The 27,611-nt window shown below is 45.1% G+C and overlaps 1 protein-coding gene and 1 long non-coding RNA gene across 27 annotated transcripts in view; one reads left to right on the forward strand and one right to left on the reverse strand.

Annotated features, from left to right (window-relative positions):
• LOC120894577 (AF4/FMR2 family member lilli) overlaps positions 1–27,611 on the reverse strand; it is a 214,132-nt gene that overhangs the window by 132,439 nt on the left and 54,082 nt on the right. Inside the window, exons 1-2 of one of the 26 annotated variants that reach the window (XM_040297257.1) lie at positions 20,769–20,905; positions 18,450–19,253 (exon numbers count right to left, since the gene is read on the reverse strand). The exons of 14 other annotated variants lie outside the window; for them this stretch is intronic. In XM_040297257.1, coding sequence (XP_040153191.1) covers positions 18,450–18,461 — 12 coding nt within the window. In that variant the 5' untranslated portion in view covers positions 18,462–19,253; positions 20,769–20,905. Of the gene's footprint in view, positions 1–18,449; positions 19,257–19,949; positions 19,971–20,034; positions 20,137–20,201; positions 20,646–20,700; positions 20,906–27,611 lie in introns of those variants that run through there. 11 more of the 26 variants (XM_040297259.1, XM_040297256.1, XM_040297255.1 and 8 more) reach the window with 11 other exon arrangements.
• Positions 24,920–27,176, forward strand: LOC120894581. Its single transcript, XR_005738209.1, has 2 exons — positions 24,920–25,100; positions 26,599–27,176. It is a non-coding gene; the product is annotated as an uncharacterized LOC120894581 (long non-coding RNA).

Raw genomic sequence — 27,611 nt, forward strand, 5'->3', positions numbered from 1 at the left:
CCTGACATAAATCATACTTCCAAACCCTGGGGCAGATTCGGCAAACCACCGGGCCAGGCGAAGCTGCGGTTTAAAGAGAAAGAGAGAGAGAGATACCCATTTGTGTTGCGGTGATGCGGTTGGTGTGAACGGGAATACGATGTAACGTGTTTCCAGCATGAGCAGCAGCGTTACATACGGCTTCACACCTTCCCCAGCAATAACCATCGGTCGGAAGGTAGTAGCATCAGGTACGCTCCAAAAATGCCGACAGAAAATTGGATAATGATAGAGGAATTAACGAAATTAACACAGTGCGCTGAGGGCGGGATGGAAGCAATGGGTAATTCGATAATAGATAAGATGACAGAGCGTGTATGGATGAGCTAAGCCGTGATGATATAGAGAGCGACAGTAAATGATAATTTAGCACAATTTAGCTAACCATTGTTTCATCAACGGATCTTTTCAATTCATCGGGGGAGGGCGTAGTTTGAAATAAATTGTCAAATTAAAGATATCTTGGTGGTTTTAGTTGGCTGGTGAGCTGGTAGAATGATGACATCCGATAATACCTTACACTTTCTCTCTTGGTTCGTGTATTTTGTCCTAAATTCTGGTGTGAGACACTTACCTAAAACGACAAAATAAGAAAGAGCATTGATTAGAAAGAGTTTAAAATACATTAGAAATAATGTAATAGATACAATATAAGTGAAACTCTTTGTAAACTGACGCCACCGGATGCAGCAGCAATCAATCGAGCAATGCATCACGAGAAAGAGAAACTGTGTAATAACATTAGCAAACATCCAGCAAAATGTGAAAGTTCTATGACTCATCGGAGTCGCACTGGCAGCAGATGAAGTTCCAGCGCCTGACAGATCTCACACGGTTTATAATACCCAGGGACAAGCATCTTTCAGCTGTCGATGAAATGTGCTGAATGGCAAGCAGATGTGTTTGCGTGTTTGTTTTAATGTGTTTCAAACATTATACCGGGATGCAAAACTCGACGCGTTGTAGCCAGAAACAGGATGGACATTATTATTATTTAGGAGCATCAAACAACAGCTTAAATTAGAGGTCATTTGGGCAATCCCAAATGACTTTAGGAGCTCACATTTTCAATATCCTGCAATATCCTAGTATCTCTCTAGACGCTTCACCTGTCGAAAGGTTTTATCGGTCGCTCTGCTGCCGACGTAATGTACCGTAAGTTAGTGATTTCATTAAGAAATTCTTTGCGCAACTTCTCTCCGGGTAACCTTTGCTACCGCACCTCGCCTCTCATCTGCTGCAGCGGAACAGCAGCGGGATCCCAAATGGCTACCATCCCATTTCACTGACACTAAACATCAAACGGAAGGACACACGAGTATAGCAGTAGAAGAAGAAAAAAAAACCTCAGCAGGATGAAAGTTTTTTGCCGGTATCATCTTAATCAGAGCGAAAGCAAATTCAACCGAGCACCGGGGCGCGCTCATTCCGTTCGAGTGTCCGAGAGCGGGACACAAAAAGTGCCTTGAAGAATGTGTCCTGCCGAGAAAAGGGTCAAATCAAATTGCAAAAAAGGGAGACTCGAGAGGAGAGAAATAAAAACAAAATCTGCACATCAGTCGAAAGGTTAAGTATTGCTAAGCAACGGCGACACAACTCAAGCGATTCCAGTTTTACGACGCAATATTCACGAGATGTTTGTATCCTGCCTGTAAGTTGTTCTTTTATTTGCTGCTGCTGTACCAACATGTGAAGGGGTTTTAGCAAAAGTCGTAAACTGAAAGCACGATACGCTTCAACTTTTTTCGTGAATCAATTACCGTAATTCCAATATCAAATCTGACGGATACCTGACTTTTTTTCTGCACCGCCCGAAAGTTGGAAGGAAAACGTAGCCTGCATCAGCAGTTTCAGGGAAAAACTCACCCAAAATTCCCAAACACCAATCCAGCAATACAGTTTACGATTATTTCCCCCTGGGTCTATCCGAGCGGAAGATTACAGTTCTTTTTGGTGCGCCAAAACCGCTCAGGAAAACGCTCAGCCCCCTTGCAACGTGCAGCAAAGATTTCCCTGCAAAGAGCGCTGTGGTGTCGCTGGGTGATAAAAATAGTTAAAAATTACTCGTTTCTGTATGGCAAAGAAAAGGAAGCGGGGGGGGGGGGGAGCAAAAAACCAACCAGTGAAGCCCTTGACCATAATGCGAAGCTCATTAGTGACATTTTCGGTTTGTTCAGGCGGCGTTCCGGTGGTCCGGAAAATGGCAAAACCCATTGACCATAACGAAGGTGTTTGGTCGCTTTGCTTTCATCAATCTTTGGCAAACCCCAAGGACTTGAGTGAAACAAAAAAAGAAAACGTCTCTTCTTGCAAACTTCTAAAGCAACACCCATAAGATATAGAAAATGTCACTCTTTCGCCTAAAATTTCTCGGTAACAATTTCGCCTCGCTTTCGCACCCGCTGAAAAGAAGCCAGTGCACAACACGCGGGGGTCATGCCCTCAGTTAGTTAGTTAGTTAGCACCGTGTCAACATTGTCTTGCATCCCCATCATCCCATGCTTCTTCTTCACCACACAAACAAATGGACGTAAATCTCACTTTTTAAACGCTCTCCTTTCGGCGCCCGGAACGGAAAATGTTTGTACGCGCGTCAACAAAAGCGAACAGCAGCAGCAGCAGCAGCAGCTAACAAATAATCAATCACTGCCATCGTCAACTCGGATTATCTTTCTTTCGTCGATTCCTTCAGTCGACCGGTCAGTTTAGCGGATTGGTGCTGAGATCACCACCTCCCCCAGTGCTGTGTTATTGGAAAATCAAACTTCACGGCACCGAGGAGGCGAGGTTGGTTTGTGCGCAAAACACACAAGGATTGGGATTTGGGAAAATGTTGAAAGAAAGCTCCGCCATTGATGTCAATGAAAAGGGATCGCTCGATTCCGTTGAGATTTCAAAGACGTTCAAAAACGGTATCTTTGCCATCTTTGCCCAAGAACGAGAGCGTGCCAAAATGTACGTGAAGCTGTCGAGTATGAACCTGATTTGGCTGCTTAATATTCCTATCCCGGTTGAGATCTTCACTCTCTGCGCAGATGATGATGATTCCATCGATTCCGACGAGAAGACGACCACCACGATTGGAAGGTGTTGTTACATCGTGGAGTGTGAACTTACTTTCCCACCCAGAACACGTGAAAATTCTATTAGATTCGCTTATTCCTTGCGGTGTACAACGAAATCGAATCCTTGTAAAACATGCAAAACGAAACAAAAACCACGGAACCATTTCATGTCATATTCCAATTTGCTACGCTGAATAGAAATACACCCACACACGATCACTGCTGGGAAGGCTTCAAGGTGAGCGGGTGGAAAAAAGGGCGTTATCTTGATTTTTTTTTAACAAAAAAAGCCATAGATGGAGCACAAAAGGGCATGCTCGAAGAGGAGCTTGCGTGCAAAGTGGCAACTGCAAAATGGTTCTCTTGTAAAACAAACCAAAACAAAAAAGAAGAGCTGAATGAGAAACGAAATATCAACTTCGATGAAACAAATGAACTGAAATATGCTTACCAAACGGGTCCGGACGTACTCAGCGAAGCAAAAAAAGCACCACGAGACGCCCCAGACTCACAGAGCTTTACACGGAGCAGCGCGCAACCACCGTGGCATGCAATTTGCAGACACAATAAAAGACCCGCAAAAATCAAGCAACCCAAACCGTCGGATTCCTTTAAAAAGTAATAACAAAACTAACACCCGCAGAAGCAAACAACGGCTGAAAAAAACCCACTCCCGATCGCCAAAGAGGCAAGGATGCAGTGTGTTTCTTTGGGGCACAGAACGAACTCCAGCAACAACAGGAAAAAAAAACTCCATTATTGGACGACGACGCCGGGCCAAACAACAATCGATTCGTTCGCACCGAAATTTGTGGAATATTATTTCCAGATGATTTCCGACACCTTTCCGGAGCGGGTTTCGGGGTGCGAGAGGGGCAGTAGTAATAACGAGCGGGATTTGATATCGGCTCCCCGGTAGGTCGTGGTGGGCGACGATTGGGCGATAGAAATCATCAAACCTCAGCACCCTTCGAACGAAATGGTCCGTATGATCGAAATATGCTTCTCTTCCTCGCTTCGCGGTGCTGTGGAATCTTGTGGTCAGCTGCCGTTGCGGCCACGGAATTGAGCTGCAAAATCTGCAGACCCAAAATTTCGACGCATCCGAATGATGAACAAAAAAAGGGCCGTGAATTTTATTGCCTCTTCGGGTGCTCGCTCGCTATTGCACAACACAGCCGTGGATCGATTCTGACTTTATAACTTTCCACTCGAGCGAACCAGAATCATGAAGCGAAAAATGATGTAATTTGATTGTGAGTCGGTATGAGTTTTTTTTGTTGGTTTGTTTGCGTACCGCTGCTTCATCTGCATGTGTTCTTCAATCAAGGGATGGAGATTAGTCTATCGCTCATAAAAAATACGGTTCTATATGAAACAACGCCCGATTTCTTCCAATCAAAAAGCCCGCCCAGTGAAATAGCTCACAATTCTCGTACATTAAAAAGGGCATTAAATGAAATTCTGAAGAACTCATATTTCATTCCTCAAAATGATCTATCTGGACCGCACACACAAACACACCCCGCCGAACTCTCTTCTATCCGTATTATACAATTCTCAAAAGCATCCGCAAGTGAAGATGAGGAAACATTCGTCGACACTTGAGAAGCGGCACTTTGTTTCCTGAAGCGAAAAGCCCCTGACCCGAAAGCCTCACGATGGTCCCATTTCCAGCGGGAGAAAACGTGCGTAATCTAATCGCAGAAACTGGCCGGGGCTGACGGCGTTGCACCTAACGGTGACGCTGGAACTGGCGATGAGGTGTCGAATGAGAATGGAAGAAATGTGAAGTAAAGCAGCATATTGCGACCGTAAAATATTCCTCCTCCTAGATCACACCATCGGAGTGCGTCGTCGCTACTTCCCGTCGGACCAAATTTAGGAAACAATGCATCAGGCGGACATAAAAATAAGCGGGAGGTTACGTGTCGCTATGCTGCTCCCGTTGGTCTGCCACCCATCATGCACTGCCCATCAAACGTTGATGAAATTCAAAAAACCAACCACGACGCTCACCGCATCACCCCGGAATCACCGGAAACTTCCTCTCCACGTACCGCTCCCTCCTCTCTCTGACGATTCACAAAAATGATTTCCATTCCGGACCACCTTCAAAGTGGGCGGGCTACACACCCGCACAGAAGGTAACATGGAGGGCGGGGTAGTGGTGATAATGCGACGGTGTCAGTATCAATTGACCTGAGAATACCATCCCCCGGGCTAGGCGCCCCGAACAAGTGGAGCAGTCTCCAATTACATAGCTCCAAGTACAATCCAGTGCTGTGGCGAATTGTGTGGCGAGCGGATATATGAGACGGCTTAACCGAGGAGAGAGGACACACACACACACACGCACGCAGTGAGGGATGCTCTTTGGCCAGCCGAAAACAATACTCCATTCTGTAAGTGAGGAAGAGAGGGTGAAACAGTTTACAGTGGGAAAATCTATCTACGATCGACGTGAATGGCGAACAGCACTATAACGGATTGGTCTATACATAAACCCTCCGAATGGGAAAAAGAGAAGTCTTCAAATGCATCAAGTTGGTGGTTTTTTGGGGAACGGAACTTGTTGAAGTGCTTCAAGACTCGTGTTTATGTTTTATGTATTGTTGATGAAAGGTTTAATGTATAAAAATAGTTGGTTCTTTGGATTTTGAAGACCTTATCCTAACGACCAAGGTCAAAGGTCATATGTCCCATTCAAAATATCATCAAAATGTTCGCCAAATCTGTTCGTTACGCATAAAAGCTGACAAGCACCCCAGTCGAACCCAGCTGTGGAACAATTGCTCGCGCTATCAGCAGAAACCGTCGTCTAATTATAATCATCCCATGAATAGAGCGGCTTATGCTGTCTTCACACAAAAGCCTAAACGACGAAATTCCAGCGTCCAGGAATCACATCAAACAAACAAGTCACCAGCAGCAACAGCAAGCAAACGGCCATCATCCCCCGGGGAGATAGCGATTCTTACATTCCCCACCAACCACATCACCCACAAAACGCTCTCCGACACCCGCTCCGGAAAGCAAATGGAACACAAAACTGCGCTCCAGCCGCACGAGTCTCTGGACAGTCTTTAAGCGATGATGCGTCATGGCTACCACCATTTCGGTCATTCTTCTCTCCCTTTCATCTCTGGACTGAACACACAAAGAGCAGCATCAATGACCGCATTGCTACGTCCATCTCCAAACCGGCGTGTCTGTGCGTTTGTGTGTTTGTCATGCCACCACCATACACACACACACACACAGAGCAATAATGATCTGTAATTGGGCGGAAAAAGCAAGCGACTTTGCGAAAAGTGAGAATCTTTCCCCATTTCCAAGAACGGAAAATAAAGCGCCAACCGAAAAAAAAGAGAGATCCCTGTGGCCCATCCACCGCCGGATGCTCGAGCACCATTCCCTAAATGACGAAGATAAACAGCTGGAAATGGAATTCACTGTGGGATGATTGCGCAGGGCGGGGGAAGGGGAGCACCTCCCATGCATCTCCCATGCATGTGCCAGTTTGGTGCTGCTGGAATGCTGTATCCTCCGCAAAACGAACACCAACCACCACTGTGTGTGTGCAGGTCTCGTCACGAACACACTGGAGCTGTAGCATCAGCAGCCATCATCATCATCTTCTCCAAATTGATATTTATTGTATTGACCCCTGACCATCCGCCTGGACCGTCAGCATACCCTTCCCCTCTCCCCCAACACGCCATTGTCTTCTTTCGTGACGGGAGAACAAATCAACCATTTTCCGCTGTTATGCTGTGTTCGATCGGCACACGATACGAGAAGATGGACACAAATGATCAAAGCGACATCTCGTTCGTGCGGAATGAGAAGAGGTTGATTCCCTTCGCTCCAGCGCCCCGTTTTCCAAGCGGACCTGCAGCCGAGGACGATAGAGTCGTAACCTTTGCCTTGATGCGCTGGTGCCAAAGTCGCACAAAACTGCCGCACAAAGATGATTGCAGCACAGGTTCTTTTTTTTACGTTGGTTCGCTGGAATGATCCAACGTTTTACGCATCACCGGTATGTGATTGGTCGCATATCATCTGGGTGTGTTGTAAGAGAGCCATGGTAGACATTACGAGCGGTATTAAACATTTAAGACGATGATTTGTAGCAATGAAATACGTTCGTTTTGGGTGCAGGAAATTCAAGCAGACGCTTCAAAATGGAGAAATCTAAAATGCGCAAATTGTGACAGGCTAAAATCAATCACAGCATAAGAAATAACAAAAGCCCGTTTAGGCACGGAAATACATCGGGTGCGGAAGGGAAGCACAATATGTTCACACTGCATGCCTACAAAAACACAACTCAGTCACTAGGTCACTGATCAAACCATCCACCACTTGGGGACGCAAACATGCGACCCATCAACCCATATAAACATAAACATGCTGCTAGCAACGGTCACTACCACCAACACCATCACCACGACCGGGTAACTAGGGGAGGGGCACAAAATAAACATTGCCGATAAAACACGCCCCGTCCCCCATCCTGAACGTCGCCTACTGCTGGTCATTGAACGTTCATTAATCTTTTCAGCATTATGCTAATATAAAGCGTTTTATTCTACTGCTGAAGCCAGAACGACTCCAAGGTTTAGTCTTGGAAAACCGAAAGAATTCCATGTCCGAGAGCTCCGAAGTCATCCGAAATGGTTTCAATGCCACTGTTTGCGCCAGCATTGTTCCTCTACATGTTGCAATGGATTCCAATACAGTTGTTTGATGCAAAATCGATTCGTTAACACACAAAGAGCGAGAGAGCCAGAGAGCAGGCGAGACTTTCAAACGTTCCGTCGGTACAGAACGTCATGCCTATCGCTGTATTTGTTGTACCGCGGTTCAGCTGCGCTACAGTAGTGATGGTGTTACCGCCTGGTGCTCGACTGCAGATGTGCATAAATATTCAACAAAACAAAACAACCCTATCATCAACCCAGCGGGAATGGGTGGCGTTGGTTAGGGTTAGATTTCCGCCTTCGCCTACTGTTAATGAATGGATGTTCATTTCGCCGGTCAGCTTTGCTAAAAACCGTCCACAACTCACCCTTCCACAACTTATGATTGGATTAACGGAGGAGGCATTATTCCGAGGTCCTAGCAGAGGACGGCACGATGAGATGAGGAGGTCACAAGCTGATCCAGCTGTGTTTAGCCTTCCAGGCATTCCAGCGTCTTCGATTCGTTTATGATAATCGGCTTTATTTACAAGATTATACAATAAATAAAATCAACTATCCTTGAACGGTGACGTCTCCATCGTGAGATGATGGCACACACAAACACAACATCGGCTCAGGCCTAATCTCTAGACACTATTAAATGGCATCATCAGAATGTGTGTGTGTGTGTTGTTTCTTCAGCATTGAGTGTGTTTGGAAGGAACTGAACAAACATGATGCATTCTCAAACAAAAACAGTGTTCACCCGGGTGCGTTATCAGCACAATCTCGGCACACCAAAACCCGTTGACCCGTTGGTTCGATGGTCACTACTGGACACGCTGGGCTCTCGTCGGTTACGCGACTTCTCTGCTATTCGGTGGCCGCAGACGACCAGATTTTAGGTCGAACCTTTGGGATGTGCCGTTTGTTTGTGGAGAAGATTCCCATGTGAAAGCTATCGGGGAGGTAAACACATGAGAATCGCTTGCAAAAGACACAGCAATCATTCTGCCCCTTGGCTGTGAGGGTTCGACGATATTTATCTTGTCAATATCTCTTTACATGCAGTTGGTTAGTCTTGAGTGAAAGCTAAAGTAAGTGTGTCTAGCGTAATTCGCATAACATGTAATCTAAACATTCATTAGCGCTTGGTTGTTTAAACTCAATTCGCAATAAAAGCAATCCACAAACCCCGAAAAGCAAATGTGAAGACCGAAAACCCCGAACACTCTAATCGACACGCCCGGCACACCAGCCGTCCCCCGGGTACGGTTCCGTCTAGGTCCTCGATAACCTCGACCTTTCCGGCCCCTGCGGGCACATGGTGGTTTCAGGGGTCAGCTGCTCCACAAGCTCTATCAGCAGCAAAAGCGTTCAGCGTTTTGGCAATTGCCTGCGCCACGAGCAAAGCCGCTTATCTCGAACACGTTGGCTGCACGCAATACGACGGCTGCTAGTAGCTAGCAGTCACGACCACCACAGCCGTGGAGCAACACAAAGCTGCCTGTTGTTTGTCGTTCTCATCATCCTTCGCATCTTCACATTCGCCGTTTTTGCACATCCCAAAACACAGATCTTTGTCGTGACATAAACGATCGATCGAAAACAACCGGCTAATAATGCGCTCATTAATACACCACCCCATGGGCATGGATGTTTCACCACCGAGCCCGGCTGCGTGGTCAACGTCACAGAATCTTTCTTTGTGTGCACGTTAAAGGCATTCGATTTCTGGCCCGGTCCTCTCTAATGACGTCCGAATGGGGGGAAAAAACGGTATAAATATATGTAAAACCCAAAAACAAAAGGAAACAATAAATAAACAAACAAAGAGCGTCACCGGGTGCTCGAAATTTGGGAGTTCTTTTTTTGCGAATGCCGAAATGCCGCACTCTACTCGCAATTACCCAAAACCGTAATGGGTGTGTGGGAGCATTTTTATCACAGAAACACGCTACTCTGGGGCGATACCAACGGGACAGCAAGAAGGGGTGGGAAAACGCGTTACGCAATAAACATCATTCGCTCAAATATCGTAAATATGTTTTAGTTTTTTTTTCGGCGATTTTCCGCTCTGTTGTGGTGGAATTAAGCAGCAGGAAGGAAAAGAGGGGATTTCAAAACAACCAGACGTCACTTAAGAATCGCTTTAAGAAGAAAGTAACCCCGAAAGACAACCCCACCGTGGGCAATTAATGATGAAGTTGATTTTGTTTTGAATTTTGTCGGCGAGTATTTTTATGAGCGTTTCGGGAGCACCGGAAGCGCTGTGCAAATTGTGTTGCTTTTACTCTGTCACACCCTCAACAAACGCATTTTTATGGAAAAACTCTTCAGCCGGATGGAAGGGGATGTTGGGAAGCAAAAATTGTCCTTCGCAGTTGAGCAAACTTTCATATTTTAATCGAATAACGAAACTGGAAACTGTTTATCTTGCTGGCACTTTTCTTCACTGTCTGTGCGTTTGTGTGTTTGTGTCGTTTAGCAAGATTTTTCCACCCCCTGTACCATACCCATCATCATGCTCAAGTACCCATTTTTCCAATCAATTTCCCCCATAATCGTTTTTATTTTACTCCTCCACCATCTAGCCCTCTTGTAAACCATGGTCCCCATTTAGCATTAAACCACGCGTCAATTGGCATCCCAACCACACACACACATACAACGCTAGGCGTCTATTACTGGCCACAATGATGGAAAAACAGAAACAAAAATGAGAGGAAAAAGAAGAAGAGAAATAACACGCACACGCTTTATTGATTGTGGTTTAGCGTCGTGGTTTGGCTTGATGTGATTTGTTTACACTCCAACGGCACACACACACACACAGCAAAACTCCTTCCCAAACCACCAAACCCCCCTCGAACTGGAAGCTAAATATAGGAAGTAAACATGCACACAGCACTTTACAGCGTGCAACCAACAAAATGGGCGGGAAATGGAGGGAAAGCTTCTCGTTTGGGCAGGCAGGGCCAATCTAAAAACACTCGCGCGCGCGCGTTTGGTGCGGTGTGCGTGTGTGTGTTTGCGAGCCGCTGGATAAAGTCATAAATTTCGTCGTCCCTTCGGCTTTGAGGATTCCAGATTGCTTTTTTTTTGTTTCTGCCTCCACCGGTTTAGTTTTGTTCCACACCGGCCCGGCATCGTGAGTGTTCCCATTTTGTTTGTTCTTCCCAAGATCAACTAGATTGCGGGATAAACGGGAGGCGGGAGTGAACGGCTTGAAATTTTCACCAACGCGCGCCAGCACAATAATGTTCTATAAAGTGGCCAGAATATATCATTGGAAAGTTGGAATTGAAAGTTTGGACCTCGGGGCGGAATCATGCAGGGTTTTGCGCGCTATAATGGCACCGCGGCCGAGCTATATTCCGTTTGCCTTCAATTGGTTCCAATTCAATCACAAGTGGGACTACGACGACGTCTGGTACTGTTAAGTGGAAGCAACGATGCTGCTCTCTGGTCTCATGATGTGTGTTTGTGTTTTCCTCCCTCTATTGTCGCTATTTTAACGGGAAGCTGCACAGCGCATAAAAAAAGGGGACAACAAGCTGGAGCAAACTCAAAGAAACCATCATAAAACATCAAAAAGCCACTCCAGCAAGCAAGGCGATATGCATGAGTAGTTCCGCTTCTTTTTTATGTACTAAATTTTGAATGTTCCTGGGAATGTTCTCCAGCATTCTGCTTTTTTTTTCTCCGGGGAGCCGAGCAATCAAACTGGGTTAACTGGGATAGAGAAGCGAGTTCCCGACACAAAATCCCTCCGTCGCTCGCTACGCAACCCGAAATGCAAATTAATGCTTACGAAATCATCCATGCAAAGACTGGCGGCGATGGTGTTGGCACTGGTAGAAGGTAACACACACACACACACACACACACACACACACACACACAGACACACACACACACACACACACACACACACACACACACACACACACACACACACACACACACACACACACACACACACACACACACACACACACACACACACACACACACACACACACACACACACACACACACACACACACACACACACACACACACACACACACACACACACACACACACACACACACACACACACACACACACACACACACACACACACACACACACACACACACACACACACACACACACACACACACACACACACACACACACACACACACACACACACACACACACACACACACACACACATACAAAACCCACCATCCCCAACAGTCGCGCGAATCAAACGAAATCACCACTGCGTAAACAGGGGAACTAAAGCAAACCATCTATACTGCCTTGATCGAGAGTTAGAGAGAGAGAGAGCCTAACTAAGAAACAAAACTATTAAAAAAAGGAGTGTACAGGAAAGGTGGAGGGTGATGAGACGACCACAAGAACCTGTTTTTAATTCCTCCGAAAAAAAACGGCCAAAAAAGTGAAGAAAAGCATCCAGAAAACGCATCACCGAGAGGCACACGGCACAGCTTACGAAATATCTCTACAGTGAAGCACCACAAAAAACGCATTATTGCGCAAGCCTATTTTTTCTAATCCTGTTACAAGGGAGCAAGAGTGGATAAGCATAGGATTTTAACGAGCAAACCGTTACTAGTAAGTCCTATAACCTAAAACAAAACCAATCGGAGCACAAACATAAACGAAAAAAAAACCCCAAAAAACAAGGTACGAGAGAGTGGAAAAGCCAACTAGAAAACAGGATAAGCAAATTGGAATCTTAGCCTTAGCGTGCATTGTTTTCGATTCTTCGCTTCTCCGCCACAAATCCAACCCCGTATCCCAACCCCGAATCAAAGTGGAACGCAATGAACCGTATTGTACCGGCGTCGGAATGGACGGCACAAAAGCGAATCAAAGTTGGTCAACCTGTTAAAAAACCCTATCCCCTCGTCTTTTACTACCCCCCATGCTGTTCCACCAATCCTGTGTTTCGGTCAATGAACCACAAAACCCACCAATAAACATCGATGGCAGTGAGATGACGACGACTGTTGGATTCAGGGGTAAGAGGGTAAACACAAAAACAAAACTACAACCGACCTGACCCAATTAAACGTGTCACACTCACACACACACACTCACTCGACTACAAACCGGTCCATTCGAAACAGGTACAGAGTCCGGTGTCGCAGGTTCCTTTGATTCGTCGTCGCAAGCCTCACGCCAAGCCTCATGTGATTATCGCGTAACCAGGCGAGTGATCCAATCCGGAGAGATTCTGCATCCATAGCAGGCCAGCTGGTGTGTACGCAGAAGAGGCAACAATGATCCCACCAACCAACACGATCACAAAACGCACGTGGTTTGCTTACCCACTCCAGTTCCCAGTAAGAGAGGAGCAAAGGTGGAAGTGGAATAAATCAAGTTCATGCTAAAAAGAAACTGGTCACAGATCATAACTGGCTCTTGCAGGGGGTTGCTGTTGTGCAAGCAGAAGAGTTTCAGTTTTCTTGGCTCCTCTTTGATCATGTGAACATTCTCTATGTGTGTGTGTGTTGGTCGGAAGAATTTCATGGTCAAGGAAACATGGAAAAGAGAGAGAGAAAGACACACAGAAACCGCGCTAAAGACAACCGACAATAATAATAAAAAAAACCCCACGTTTCGACAGGTGATCGCGAAACCGGAAAGCTGGCGTGCAAATTCCTGTTCTGGAGCGCACAAGATGAACATGAGGAGTTTGAGCTCTTGGCGTGTCGGTTGTTACAAAATGACAACAATTAAGCTTTTGTAGCTTTCAACCCTCGTTTCCCCCTTTGGGTTACATGAATTGCCATCAAACTGATCAACCAAGAACGTTGCCGTTACATGATGCCACACTTCACCTGAGCAAACATAACAGGGCAGGCTCACACCTTCGCCCCATGTCCGGGTGCGGGTATTGTGTGTGTGTGTGTTCGTGTTCGTGAGCTGACTGTTAAAGTTGTGGATGAGCTCGAACAGAGCGCCGTGTTGAATTTTTTTGGAGATCGTCCAAAAACCTGCTTGTGAAGAAATGTTTGATTACTTGGAGGTGGAGGTGTTCCGCTTGCTTTTCTTCACCCATTCTCAAGATGGGGTATTCGTTTTATAGCCCAGCGCGGACAATTTTTACCTCTACTGATGGAGGCCAAAAATGGAGAGACGGATAAAAGTGTGTCTACGTGTTTTGAACACCGTTTTTTTGTGTGCTTTCTTTGGCAACTTGCTAATTTGTACCCATTCTTAACGCCGCCGTCCACCACTACCCTGTCTTAATTCCAACGGTTCTTTAAACATTTTTATTTGCACACCCTCCATAATAAAAGAACACATTGACACACGACCAAGGTAGATTGAGGCGTTGCAGAGAATTAGATCGTTAAAAAGATACACCTCTAGAGGAAAAGTTGATATAAAATGTACGGTATTAATAACCCTCAGAAGGTGTTAACGGGGAACCGTAAAAACACAGTGTTGTATAAAGTGTGTCCACCGGAAGGTTGTGACGTTCCCGGAATACGAAATGTCCGGAACCAACACCAGCAACAGCAAAAAGCCAGCCTTGTAACGTCAGCGAATATTTATTGAATCTTGGTTGACATGAACATGCTTTTCTTCACCTGTTTCAGATGTTTACCCCTTTGCACCTGCTGTGTTCCGTTGATGCCGCTTCATCACACTTCATCTGGGCAGGCATTAGTTTTACAGAAAACTGTCGAAACTGCTGCTGCCATAATTTATGACTTCCTAGCGGGAACATTGGGGACATGAACTTTGCAAACCCATTCGGAGGCATTAGAGTACGTTTCATATCAAATCTTCCTCTCGCTACGATAGTGATCACGACACCATGATTTGCGTCTATCATGACCTCTCTCCGTCTCTTTCTGTCGCCCCACACCGAATGGCAACCGGGACGACATAACGAAATGTCATCATCCGTAGAAAGGTCATCTGCATTTCAAAGGCACGCTTGGCCACCGTGTTCGTGCTCAAAGTCAATGCGGGGCTTACCGAAACCGGACGACGCTGTGCCATATTGCAACACACGGGCCATGGTGGTATATATACACGGTTGATCATTTTGTAAAAGACACCGAGGGCAGCGCGTAAGACCAGGCCACATAAGCCGAAGCTTCCTGCAGAGGGCTCAGCATCATCATAGTCATTGCGCTGTGCCATAAGGGTGGAGGCGAATATTTTATGCGATTAAACTATGGAATAATAATATTCATTCCGGGCGCAATACGACCTCGATTACTGCGAATGGAAGAGGATGAAAGCTGTCACCCTCCCCAAAGCTGCTTGGCTGGCTGGGGTCGTGCGTTTCATCCGGAATTTCAAGACACACACACACACACGCACACGAAGATGTTTACGTGCACACGTACTTTCACGATGGTACCACGCATGGTGGAGAATAATTTACTTTCTATCTTTCGTAGAGCGTAGATCGGCCGCTGATGCGTTGCGAAGGATATTAACCGATGTTTATGTATCAACACGTACGCCTTATACATTTGGGGGGTTCAGAAGGTTGGAGGCTCTCTTCTGGCTGGTTGACCCGCGGTGAGAAAATATCTATAAAATCATCTACGGAAGTTAAAAGGCCGCCACTGGCCGCCAACTCCACCTTCACAACAATCGCTTACCAGGCGGGAGTGTGGGTGAGGTGATGATAAAAAAAGACCATGACGAGGCATAAAGAGCCAGTGTCGTCAGGCGGCTTAGTGAATTAATTTGAAAGCCAATTCCAGCCAACACCTCATACCCAACAATGTGCCTCGAATGTGGGACCACACGGTGCATTAAACTAAGTAGAGCAGAGCACTTAACATATACTGTTGCGCAATGGTAGAATGTAAAGCACGGTGACTATGAATATCCCAATGTCCCAATGGCGTGATTGGTTCAAAATCTGGTCACAGGCAAACTGAAGCACAAGTTTTCCCACACAAACACACTCAGAATCTGTGATGCCTAATAGACTTCATCTTGGAGCAAACTTTGAGCATGTTATCAATGCCAGCTTCTCGTCTACGGGCAAAAAAACACAACGGGAAGACATTATCAATTTTATTGTGATGCTGCCTCATTACAGCAGAGACTTGTAACAGCAAAAAAAAAAAAAAACACACACTCAACCAGCGAGGAGTTCAAACGAGATCACACACAAAATTGATAGCCTCGGTTCCTCGGTTGTTACATGTTCTGTCAATAATGAGCAAACAGGCCATTACTTCCAACGCACATTGATAAGAGTTTTAGAGCAACAATTTTCACCCCATTGCTTCAACAGTGTGAGCACGGATTGTCTTTATTATACAGCCGTACAGCCGTGATCGCAAAACTAACCTCAACGGGCGTACTGGAAATTTGCATTCTGCGTCGGTCTCAACATTCCAGAGGGAGTTTTAAATATATTGTGTACAAGTCTTCTCCCCCTCTGTGCTGGAAACTAATATGAATTCATTTAGGTGGGTACGTACGTCGCAACACACTGGCAGTGGGGTCATGGTTAGTTACGGGCCTGTTACTCCGACTTCAATTCCAACCCGCAACCGCCAATGTGAAGGGATGATCAGAACCCCTCTTCACGATCTCTCGTTAAAAAAAGCCAACGGTCTAACTAATTCCGACACAATGACTCAACGTGCGCATCACAACCATGAGATCGGAGCTTAACGGAGGTCGTCATCCCTTCGTGCGCTTCTTCCCTTCTATCCCCCCACACAGACACACACAGACACACACACACAGACGATCGATCGTGATCTACGTGGTTTCCGGATCTGTAGCGTGTGGTGTGTCGCACATGCGGGTCTGGAGAGTAGTACGCCGTCACCTCATCTTTGGCACGCTCACCTTTTTTGTAAAGTTATTTTTAAGGTGCGACAGAATCACAACCCAACACAACAACATACCACACACACACACACACACACATACACACTCACACTTTGCGTGCGGCAAATCATAAATGCAGTGCGCGCGCGTCACGCTGTCGATCGTGGTGGTTCTCTCTGCTTTAACCCGCTCAAATAAGAATCGTTCTCCAATTTTTCGAGCTCTTTATCCTCACGAAAGCGTCCAAAAAGATCGAAGCAAGCCGTACGATCACCAGCATCACCAGTGTGATGTGATGTGTGCCGTTTTGTTATTCATTTCGTCTACAAGCCCGATGGATGCACCGCCGGACGCGCATTCTCCTTTTACCCCTCTTTTTTTCATTCTACACAAACACAACGCTAAATTGTTAATGTGCATGAGGTTTCGTGTGATTGCGTGTGTGTGTGGAGAGAGAGAGAGATGAAGAATATAAACTGATGCAAATGGGGGTGTGCAGGGTAGTGATGGCGAATCGGCCTGCTAAGATCTTGCCCTTTTGAGCGGACGGACGGACGCAGTCAACCGCAGCCGCGTGCAAAAACACATGACCGTCGTCTTCGTCGTATTGGTCGTCATCAGAATCTCAGAGCAGTTGTTGTGTGAGAATGTTTCACTTTCTTTCGAGGGCGCTTCTTGGCGCATTGGTGGTTCGTCGTCGCATGTTCTGCAATGTTTTGCCTTGCGGTGCGCGTGAATGTCGGCCTGCTTGTGGAGAACAAATATTATGCTCTCGGAGCGTGTTTCACATGGAGTTACGGTACCGCGGTTAGCAACGAAAAAAAACGGCATGCTGTCGCTCAGCAGATGATTTATTTGTTGCATTATTTAAGAGCGATGGGCTTTTAGCTCTATTGTTAATGCGTATAGGCCGGGCTACATTGATCGTACTCGCAAGTGTAATTTCGATTTTCACTAGCGCATCTGGCGGCGGTTGGTGGAAGCTTTTTTTTGTCGGCGGAAGAATGGTCCTGCCGGATCTCAAATTTAAGTAGTTTTTTAACCGTTTTTCGATGCGAAAACGGCTGGAATACTTGCACAACATATTTATGTATCAATTACAAAGCTTTCTCAGTCCAGTTAAAGTGAAAAACATGGAAAATTAACGTATTTTCTGGAGCGGCTCCAAATTGTTTGGCAAAATGCTTCGGTCAGCCGCCGCCAGATGCGCTAGTGAAAATCGAAATTACACTTGCGAGTACGATCAATGTAGCCCGGCCTTATTGTGCTCATCAACGATACATTAGCTCAAAGTGTGTACATTCTTGTTATTTTGGCATATTACGGGAATCTCAACAAGGATTTTTTTTAAAGAAAAAGACATTTTTTTGGCTCAAGATGTTAAAGATTTAGAAACTAGAGACTATGATGTAAGTCGGCCACTTATAGCACGAAGAAATGATCGTATCATGAGATAACATAACCCTAAAAAAACTCATCATTAGATTTGTAGGCCTCTGGTGTCATTGAAGAAGAATATTCTACTATTACTCAAAGAAATTCATTTGAAAATTTAAGCAAGTTGTCTTAACTCGTCCAGATTATTTGCTTGAATTTTAAACCCATATTTAGGTACTATCATACTAAATTGAGGTCAAAAAGACAACTTTACTTTCAGAGAAGTATCATGGGAATTAAAACTAAACATGATAACATTATCATGTCCCTTGTGAGAGCCCAGATTGGAGGAACCCAAAACTTAGCTCCCATTTAGGATAGAACAAACCACTGGACAAGCTAAACGCTTCGCCGTGTTTACCATTTCAAAACTTACCGGAAAGTACATTCCCTGGGGATGTAGAAAGTATGGTCCGGAGCCCCACAGTTTGACGGCTGTTTCGGTGTTCCCTTAGTGCATAAAACCCGCTGACTTCCCGCGATCGATGACTGTTCCGCTACCAGAAACGCTTGCTTGCGGGGTAGCGTTGATTTCGGTGGACGATCTTGTTGCAAAAGGGGATGATGTTTCGTTTTTATTTTATTTTTTGCTCGTTTGTTTAGTATTTTGTTGTATGTTCCCTTCTTCAATCGCTCTCTCTCTCTCTCTCTTTCTCTCTCTCACTCACACACTCGCCAACTACCCGCGCAACCTAGGAAGCACACAGACTCACACAATTTCCCTTAAATTTGAAATCTTCACGCGATTGCCAAAACTTGTTTAAATACCCTCTTCTTGCAAGGAAGCACACTATTTACCACGACAACAGCATGGGTATTATCGGTTGCACTGGAAGCGCACGAGGGAGGGGGGTAAGGGAAGATAAATTTTGCTGCTGTGACTATTATATTTTGCTTTTTCCTCAAACTTTTGGCGGCACAACTTTCACGTGCACAAAATCGTGCAGCAAAAACAGGTGCGCAAAAAATAAACACTCACTCACACAAACACACTTTAAATAATATAATATGGCACACCGGAGAAGGACTTTCTGCTTCGCCTTCCGTTTTATTCTTCGCTTTCTTTCACTCTCTCTCTCTCTCGCTCTATCGCTCTTTTATACCTTCACACTTAGGGCGAGAGCACCACTGATGATTATGCAAAATTTGTGCTTCACTGTAAAATTTTCAAATTGCAGATCTGCTAAGGAGGAAAATATAAATGTAAAATTATCGTTTTAGGAATTCTTCATCACTTCTTCAGCAACCAGCATGGTTGCTATTTCACGGCCAACTCGACGCACGCATTTCGTTTCCAGAACATCGAACAGATGAGGAGGGAGATTTTCGCTAAGCACGCTAGATCCCTGGCCCTATTTATCTCCTCCTGCACCAGCGGTACAAACGTTTACAAACACTTTCGCAGCAAGCAGCCTCGGGACACGAACCATCCTCACAAATACTACCAAAATGTATGTTCTACCGCATAAACCGATACATGGTGGTATAGGGAGGGGGTAGTCGTATTATTATTTTGGGTGAGAATAAAAAATCCATTCATCGCTTGCTCTCGTTTGGTCTGTAATCTTTTTACGGGAAAATTTGCGATTTTTCAATGCACCATATGTTACGTGGTATTGCTTAGATGTTTACTCTAAAAAAATGGAAATTCAAATCCCGTTCAAACGAATCCTAGACATTCGCGGTTCTGTGTACTGTAAAAATCCAAAATGGTAAACACAACCACTGATGTACGCGTCCGCGTCACGGGCTTCTACACAGATAGACAGAAGAAGAAGAAAAAAAAACCCTCTCTAATCTGTACTCCCATTCGCCACACAACACACACTCGCAATAACAACAGATCAATAACTGTGATTTGATTTGGCTGCTTCACCCGTAATAAACACTCGCCGTGACACGGCCTGCCGAACCAACACGCGGGGTTTTTGCTGATTGCAAAACTCAAATTGCAGACGCACCAAATGCCAAATACCAGTCGGATACGCTGACTCTCCCGGCGGGTACGTTATCCTGGGGATATCCTTCCAAGAATGGCACCACTCGAATGTCTCGAAATCACACACACCACCAGCGCAGCAACATCCCGAGCGACAGGCATCGCGCTCTCACGGTCACCAATACCAACCAATCAGGACGGCGACGGCGACCACGACGGTACAGCAGGGCTGCACGCTTGCACGAACACTCACGCACACACTAGCAGCATCTCAGCAGCAGCAGCAGCAGCAGCGCCTGGCAAGGATTAAACGTCAAAGGGAAGCTGCCGCGAGTGCGGTGGGAAAAACGGTGTGATCCCGGGGAAGGAAAAAAAATGCAAATATACTGCTGCTGCTGCTCCTGCTGCTACTGCTGCGGCTTCTGCCGTTTATCTGCCGCGAGAAAACGGCAACGTAATTTCCCATGCCGCTACACACATATGCACGCACACGCCGAGTGCGGAAAACCATTTGCCATTCTTTCCCTTTTTTGTACGCTTTATTTAGCGCCACACAGCATCCCACACATTGCACAACAAATCACAAGAGCACGCGCGCTGTGCCTTATCAACCGAAAGATGGGTCCGAGCACACCATCACGCACGCACACACACAAGCAACGAAAATAATATTTCATCCTGCACGAACCGAATCAGTGTGTTGTGTTATCTAATTGCAATAAGTACCAAAGATTCGCACCAAGCAAAAATCTTCACCCGTCGATGTTGAGATCTGCCCCCGGACAGAGGTTCACCTTTACGCGACCGCGGTTTGAGTTTGTGTGCGGGAAAATGTGCGCGGACTGAAAATTTTTGGTCCCGGAAACACGGCACTATGGGCGCGCGCGATCCACACGCTGGCACAAAGTGTGCGTTTGCGATTCGGTTCGCGTTTGTTTGATGGTTGGTTTTGGGTGGATTGATTGGGACCTTTGCATTGGGGAAACGTTTGTGCAGTGTGGCAGAACCGTTGGTTGGTGTTTGAGTAAGTGCGTTGAAAAAGGAACTTTTGAAAGTAAAATATTTTGACCAAGGGTAGCGTCTGTATTCAGCCACCGTGCACGCACAGTGGAGTGCTGCCGGACAGCATAGCTGATGTGTGTCGCTTATTTTGATTTGAATTCGTAAAAAATACACACAAATTGATTCTAATTTTTTCCCCATAATTACATTTATTGATGTTTTTGAAGTAAACAACCAATAAGTGGACAAAATACTACTTAACGAGCGTATGTATACCAGAAAAATCCTTAAAATCCCATTGTGCATCTCATCTCATCCCCGAAATAATCTGACAGCATGCAGACTCGCGTTTAGCATCTTTTTTCTCTTCATCCAGCTCACATGCAGAGAGCGTCTCGCGTAACGGGAGAGCGATTCTCTCGTTAAAACAGTTTTGGGCGCTCCAGGGGAAAACATTTTCCCTCTTGCTTCAATGTTTGTCGAAATCGTTTCCACTCCGGTCAGATTTCCACTGTGGTTCATTTGAGCCAACGGTTAAAATACAGCTCCCAAAATTGGTAAGAGGATTGGTTTTGTTGGAAATTACTTCATTCCCGGTATTATGCATCATTCCCGGGGATTTTTTTTGTTAAATATCTGCCATAAAACCACTAGTTGGACGTACGGTGTAATCACATTTTGAAAGGCTTTTTGTCGACTAAAACAAGAATGAAAATATGCTTCCAATGACAATCATAAATTATTACCGGGATAGTATCCGGACGAAGCTATACTAACGACAGTTTTATTATGATTGAGGCAAAACTTAACCATAAACTCACACACAAAGCTGCTCTGGCTCTATTTTTCGCTGAATTCAGCAGCCAAAGGATACAAAAAAATCAGGATAGCAATCCTGGCCAACTACTCGAATAACGATTTTACCAGCTGCTCGAGTTGACCCGAAAGCTTTGTTCAGCGAATTGCATACTTTCAGGAGCATAGAAGTTGTTCAGCGGATTGCATACTTGGAAATGGTCGCTGTGCATGAAACATTTCAACGCAGCATGAAATATTTCAATTTTGAATAGGAAATGTTTCGAGCCGTTGATTAACGATGCGGGTTTCTGGGCTAGAGATGGTGAAATAATATATATGTACAGGACATCTATATGAGTTTATCAATATTTTAACTAAAAGATTCACATATCGCTTAAAATGAATGGTACTCAACATTAAATTTTAACCCCATTAATTAAGACCAATTAAGACCAATGAATGTATTGTAAAATAATTTGTCTAAAAAGAATAAAACCATCGAAAAAAGGGTACTTGGCTTGTGGGCGTACTTTTGAACAAGCAAAATTTTTAAACCTCCTCAGCAAACCAACAAAACCTGTTAGCTAGCTACGTTCCAGCAAAGAATTTCCCACCAATAACCCAATACGATAAAATTGACCCTATGCAAACAGTCCGCAGACCACGTTTCCCCGTATGCCCGCAATCCATCAGACCTGTTCACGTACTACTAACCTCATTCTAATGCGGGTACAACTGGTGCACACTAATGCAAAAAGTGTTTGTCGGTATATGTCCCTAGTATCCTAGAACGACTGAAAGGGATGACAGTTTTGTGCCGTTTCTCTACCCCGTAGCCACATAGTTAAATTTGCAAAACATAGCCCACACACCCCTGGGTGGCTGGGCAAAGCCTGGGAAGGATCTACATATCCCCTCTTTCATTTCATTTTCAAAAGTTTACAGCAAATAGCACACCGTCTCCAACCGGTGTGGGCTTAGCAAACTGACCATTTTGCGGAGGGAAAAGAAACAAATTAAAAAAAAAAGCTCACAGAAAACCGAGCCAACCTACCGAAAAGGGACCAGGCCCTAATAAACAAAGCGTTTACCAATTTACAACACCATTACGCTCTCGGTGGAAGGATGAAGTAATGTTTGCAAAGGGAGCTCGCAGCAGTGGAGGTACGTGTATGATTACTTTAATTAGCACACGAAATACCAACCGGCCCATCCACCGAACGAAAAAACGGATTTGCTCCAGGACATTCAACACAAGCGCTCCCCGGGGTGGGGACGAGATTGGTGGTCGTTAGGCGCAGCAAATTAATGTTTGCTAATGAATCGATTTATGCTCACTATCCCGTTGAACTGTTTTCGTTTGTGTTGTCTATTTTTTTTTTCTTCTTCCCCTTCACCCCTTGCTTCTATTGCTTAAGTAGCTGGTGTTCATTCTTTCGTACATAATTAATAACCAAATCAATGATCTTTGGATAGGTCGGGATGTTCGGTTTGGCTGGCTCGTTTGAATTATTGGGTTAATATTTGAACAGGTCTGATGGATTGCGGGCATACGGGGAAACGTGGTCTGCGGACTGTTTGCATAGGGTCAATTTTATCGTATTGGGTTATTGGTGGGAAATTCTTTGCTGGAACGTAGCTAGCTAACAGGTTTTGTTGGTTTGCTGAGGAGGTTTAAAAATTTTGCTTGTTCAAAAGTACGCCCACAAGCCAAGTACCCTTTTTTCGATGGTTTTATTCTTTTTAGACAAATTATTTTACAATACATTCATTGGTCTTAATTGGTCTTAATTAATGGGGTTAAAATTTAATGTTGAGTACCATTCATTTTAAGCGATATGTGAATCTTTTAGTTAAAATATTGATAAACTCATATAGATGTCCTGTACATATATATTATTTCACCATCTCTAGCCCAGAAACCCGCATCGTTAATCAACGGCTCGAAACATTTCCTATTCAAAATTGAAATATTTCATGCTGCGTTGAAATGTTTCATGCACAGCGACCATTTCCAAGTATGCAATCCGCTGAACAACTTCTATGCTCCTGAAAGTATGCAATTCGCTGAACAAAGCTTTCGGGTCAACTCGAGCAGCTGGTAAAATCGTTATTCGAGTAGTTGGCCAGGATTGCTATCCTGATTTTTTTGTATCCTTTGGCTGCTGAATTCAGCGAAAAATAGAGCCAGAGCAGCTTTGTGTGTGAGTTTATGGTTAAGTTTTGCCTCAATCATAATAAAACTGTCGTTAGTATAGCTTCGTCCGGATACTATCCCGGTAATAATTTATGATTGTCATTGGAAGCATATTTTCATTCTTGTTTTAGTCGACAAAAAGCCTTTCAAAATGTGATTACACCGTACGTCCAACTAGTGGTTTTATGGCAGATATTTAACAAAAAAAATCCCCGGGAATGATGCATAATACCGGGAATGAAGTAATTTCCAACAAAACCAATCCTCTTACCAATTTTGGGAGCTGTATTTTAACCGTTGGCTCAAATGAACCACAGTGGAAATCTGACCGGAGTGGAAACGATTTCGACAAACATTGAAGCAAGAGGGAAAATGTTTTCCCCTGGAGCGCCCAAAACTGTTTTAACGAGAGAATCGCTCTCCCGTTACGCGAGACGCTCTCTGCATGTGAGCTGGATGAAGAGAAAAAAGATGCTAAACGCGAGTCTGCATGCTGTCAGATTATTTCGGGGATGAGATGAGATGCACAATGGGATTTTAAGGATTTTTCTGGTATACATACGCTCGTTAAGTAGTATTTTGTCCACTTATTGGTTGTTTACTTCAAAAACATCAATAAATGTAATTATGGGGAAAAAATTAGAATCAATTTGTGTGTATTTTTTACGAATTCAAATCAAAATAAGCGACACACATCAGCTATGCTGTCCGGCAGCACTCCACTGTGCGTGCACGGTGGCTGAATACAGACGCTACCCTTGGTCAAAATATTTTACTTTCAAAAGTTCCTTTTTCAACGCACTTACTCAAACACCAACCAACGGTTCTGCCACACTGCACAAACGTTTCCCCAATGCAAAGGTCCCAATCAATCCACCCAAAACCAACCATCAAACAAACGCGAACCGAATCGCAAACGCACACTTTGTGCCAGCGTGTGGATCGCGCGCGCCCATAGTGCCGTGTTTCCGGGACCAAAAATTTTCAGTCCGCGCACATTTTCCCGCACACAAACTCAAACCGCGGTCGCGTAAAGGTGAACCTCTGTCCGGGGGCAGATCTCAACATCGACGGGTGAAGATTTTTGCTTGGTGCGAATCTTTGGTACTTATTGCAATTAGATAACACAACACACTGATTCGGTTCGTGCAGGATGAAATATTATTTTCGTTGCTTGTGTGTGTGCGTGCGTGATGGTGTGCTCGGACCCATCTTTCGGTTGATAAGGCACAGCGCGCGTGCTCTTGTGATTTGTTGTGCAATGTGTGGGATGCTGTGTGGCGCTAAATAAAGCGTACAAAAAAGGGAAAGAATGGCAAATGGTTTTCCGCACTCGGCGTGTGCGTGCATATGTGTGTAGCGGCATGGGAAATTACGTTGCCGTTTTCTCGCGGCAGATAAACGGCAGAAGCCGCAGCAGTAGCAGCAGGAGCAGCAGCAGCAGTATATTTGCATTTTTTTTCCTTCCCCGGGATCACACCGTTTTTCCCACCGCACTCGCGGCAGCTTCCCTTTGACGTTTAATCCTTGCCAGGCGCTGCTGCTGCTGCTGCTGCTGAGATGCTGCTAGTGTGTGCGTGAGTGTTCGTGCAAGCGTGCAGCCCTGCTGTACCGTCGTGGTCGCCGTCGCCGTCCTGATTGGTTGGTATTGGTGACCGTGAGAGCGCGATGCCTGTCGCTCGGGATGTTGCTGCGCTGGTGGTGTGTGTGATTTCGAGACATTCGAGTGGTGCCATTCTTGGAAGGATATCCCCAGGATAACGTACCCGCCGGGAGAGTCAGCGTATCCGACTGGTATTTGGCATTTGGTGCGTCTGCAATTTGAGTTTTGCAATCAGCAAAAACCCCGCGTGTTGGTTCGGCAGGCCGTGTCACGGCGAGTGTTTATTACGGGTGAAGCAGCCAAATCAAATCACAGTTATTGATCTGTTGTTATTGCGAGTGTGTGTTGTGTGGCGAATGGGAGTACAGATTAGAGAGGGTTTTTTTTTCTTCTTCTTCTGTCTATCTGTGTAGAAGCCCGTGACGCGGACGCGTACATCAGTGGTTGTGTTTACCATTTTGGATTTTTACAGTACACAGAACCGCGAATGTCTAGGATTCGTTTGAACGGGATTTGAATTTCCATTTTTTTAGAGTAAACATCTAAGCAATACCACGTAACATATGGTGCATTGAAAAATCGCAAATTTTCCCGTAAAAAGATTACAGACCAAACGAGAGCAAGCGATGAATGGATTTTTTATTCTCACCCAAAATAATAATACGACTACCCCCTCCCTATACCACCATGTATCGGTTTATGCGGTAGAACATACATTTTGGTAGTATTTGTGAGGATGGTTCGTGTCCCGAGGCTGCTTGCTGCGAAAGTGTTTGTAAACGTTTGTACCGCTGGTGCAGGAGGAGATAAATAGGGCCAGGGATCTAGCGTGCTTAGCGAAAATCTCCCTCCTCATCTGTTCGATGTTCTGGAAACGAAATGCGTGCGTCGAGTTGGCCGTGAAATAGCAACCATGCTGGTTGCTGAAGAAGTGATGAAGAATTCCTAAAACGATAATTTTACATTTATATTTTCCTCCTTAGCAGATCTGCAATTTGAAAATTTTACAGTGAAGCACAAATTTTGCATAATCATCAGTGGTGCTCTCGCCCTAAGTGTGAAGGTATAAAAGAGCGATAGAGCGAGAGAGAGAGAGAGTGAAAGAAAGCGAAGAATAAAACGGAAGGCGAAGCAGAAAGTCCTTCTCCGGTGTGCCATATTATATTATTTAAAGTGTGTTTGTGTGAGTGAGTGTTTATTTTTTGCGCACCTGTTTTTGCTGCACGATTTTGTGCACGTGAAAGTTGTGCCGCCAAAAGTTTGAGGAAAAAGCAAAATATAATAGTCACAGCAGCAAAATTTATCTTCCCTTACCCCCCTCCCTCGTGCGCTTCCAGTGCAACCGATAATACCCATGCTGTTGTCGTGGTAAATAGTGTGCTTCCTTGCAAGAAGAGGGTATTTAAACAAGTTTTGGCAATCGCGTGAAGATTTCAAATTTAAGGGAAATTGTGTGAGTCTGTGTGCTTCCTAGGTTGCGCGGGTAGTTGGCGAGTGTGTGAGTGAGAGAGAGAAAGAGAGAGAGAGAGAGAGCGATTGAAGAAGGGAACATACAACAAAATACTAAACAAACGAGCAAAAAATAAAATAAAAACGAAACATCATCCCCTTTTGCAACAAGATCGTCCACCGAAATCAACGCTACCCCGCAAGCAAGCGTTTCTGGTAGCGGAACAGTCATCGATCGCGGGAAGTCAGCGGGTTTTATGCACTAAGGGAACACCGAAACAGCCGTCAAACTGTGGGGCTCCGGACCATACTTTCTACATCCCCAGGGAATGTACTTTCCGGTAAGTTTTGAAATGGTAAACACGGCGAAGCGTTTAGCTTGTCCAGTGGTTTGTTCTATCCTAAATGGGAGCTAAGTTTTGGGTTCCTCCAATCTGGGCTCTCACAAGGGACATGATAATGTTATCATGTTTAGTTTTAATTCCCATGATACTTCTCTGAAAGTAAAGTTGTCTTTTTGACCTCAATTTAGTATGATAGTACCTAAATA

This window comes from Anopheles arabiensis, chromosome 2, assembly GCF_016920715.1.
Source record: "Anopheles arabiensis isolate DONGOLA chromosome 2, AaraD3, whole genome shotgun sequence".
NCBI lineage: Eukaryota > Metazoa > Arthropoda > Insecta > Diptera > Culicidae > Anopheles > Anopheles arabiensis.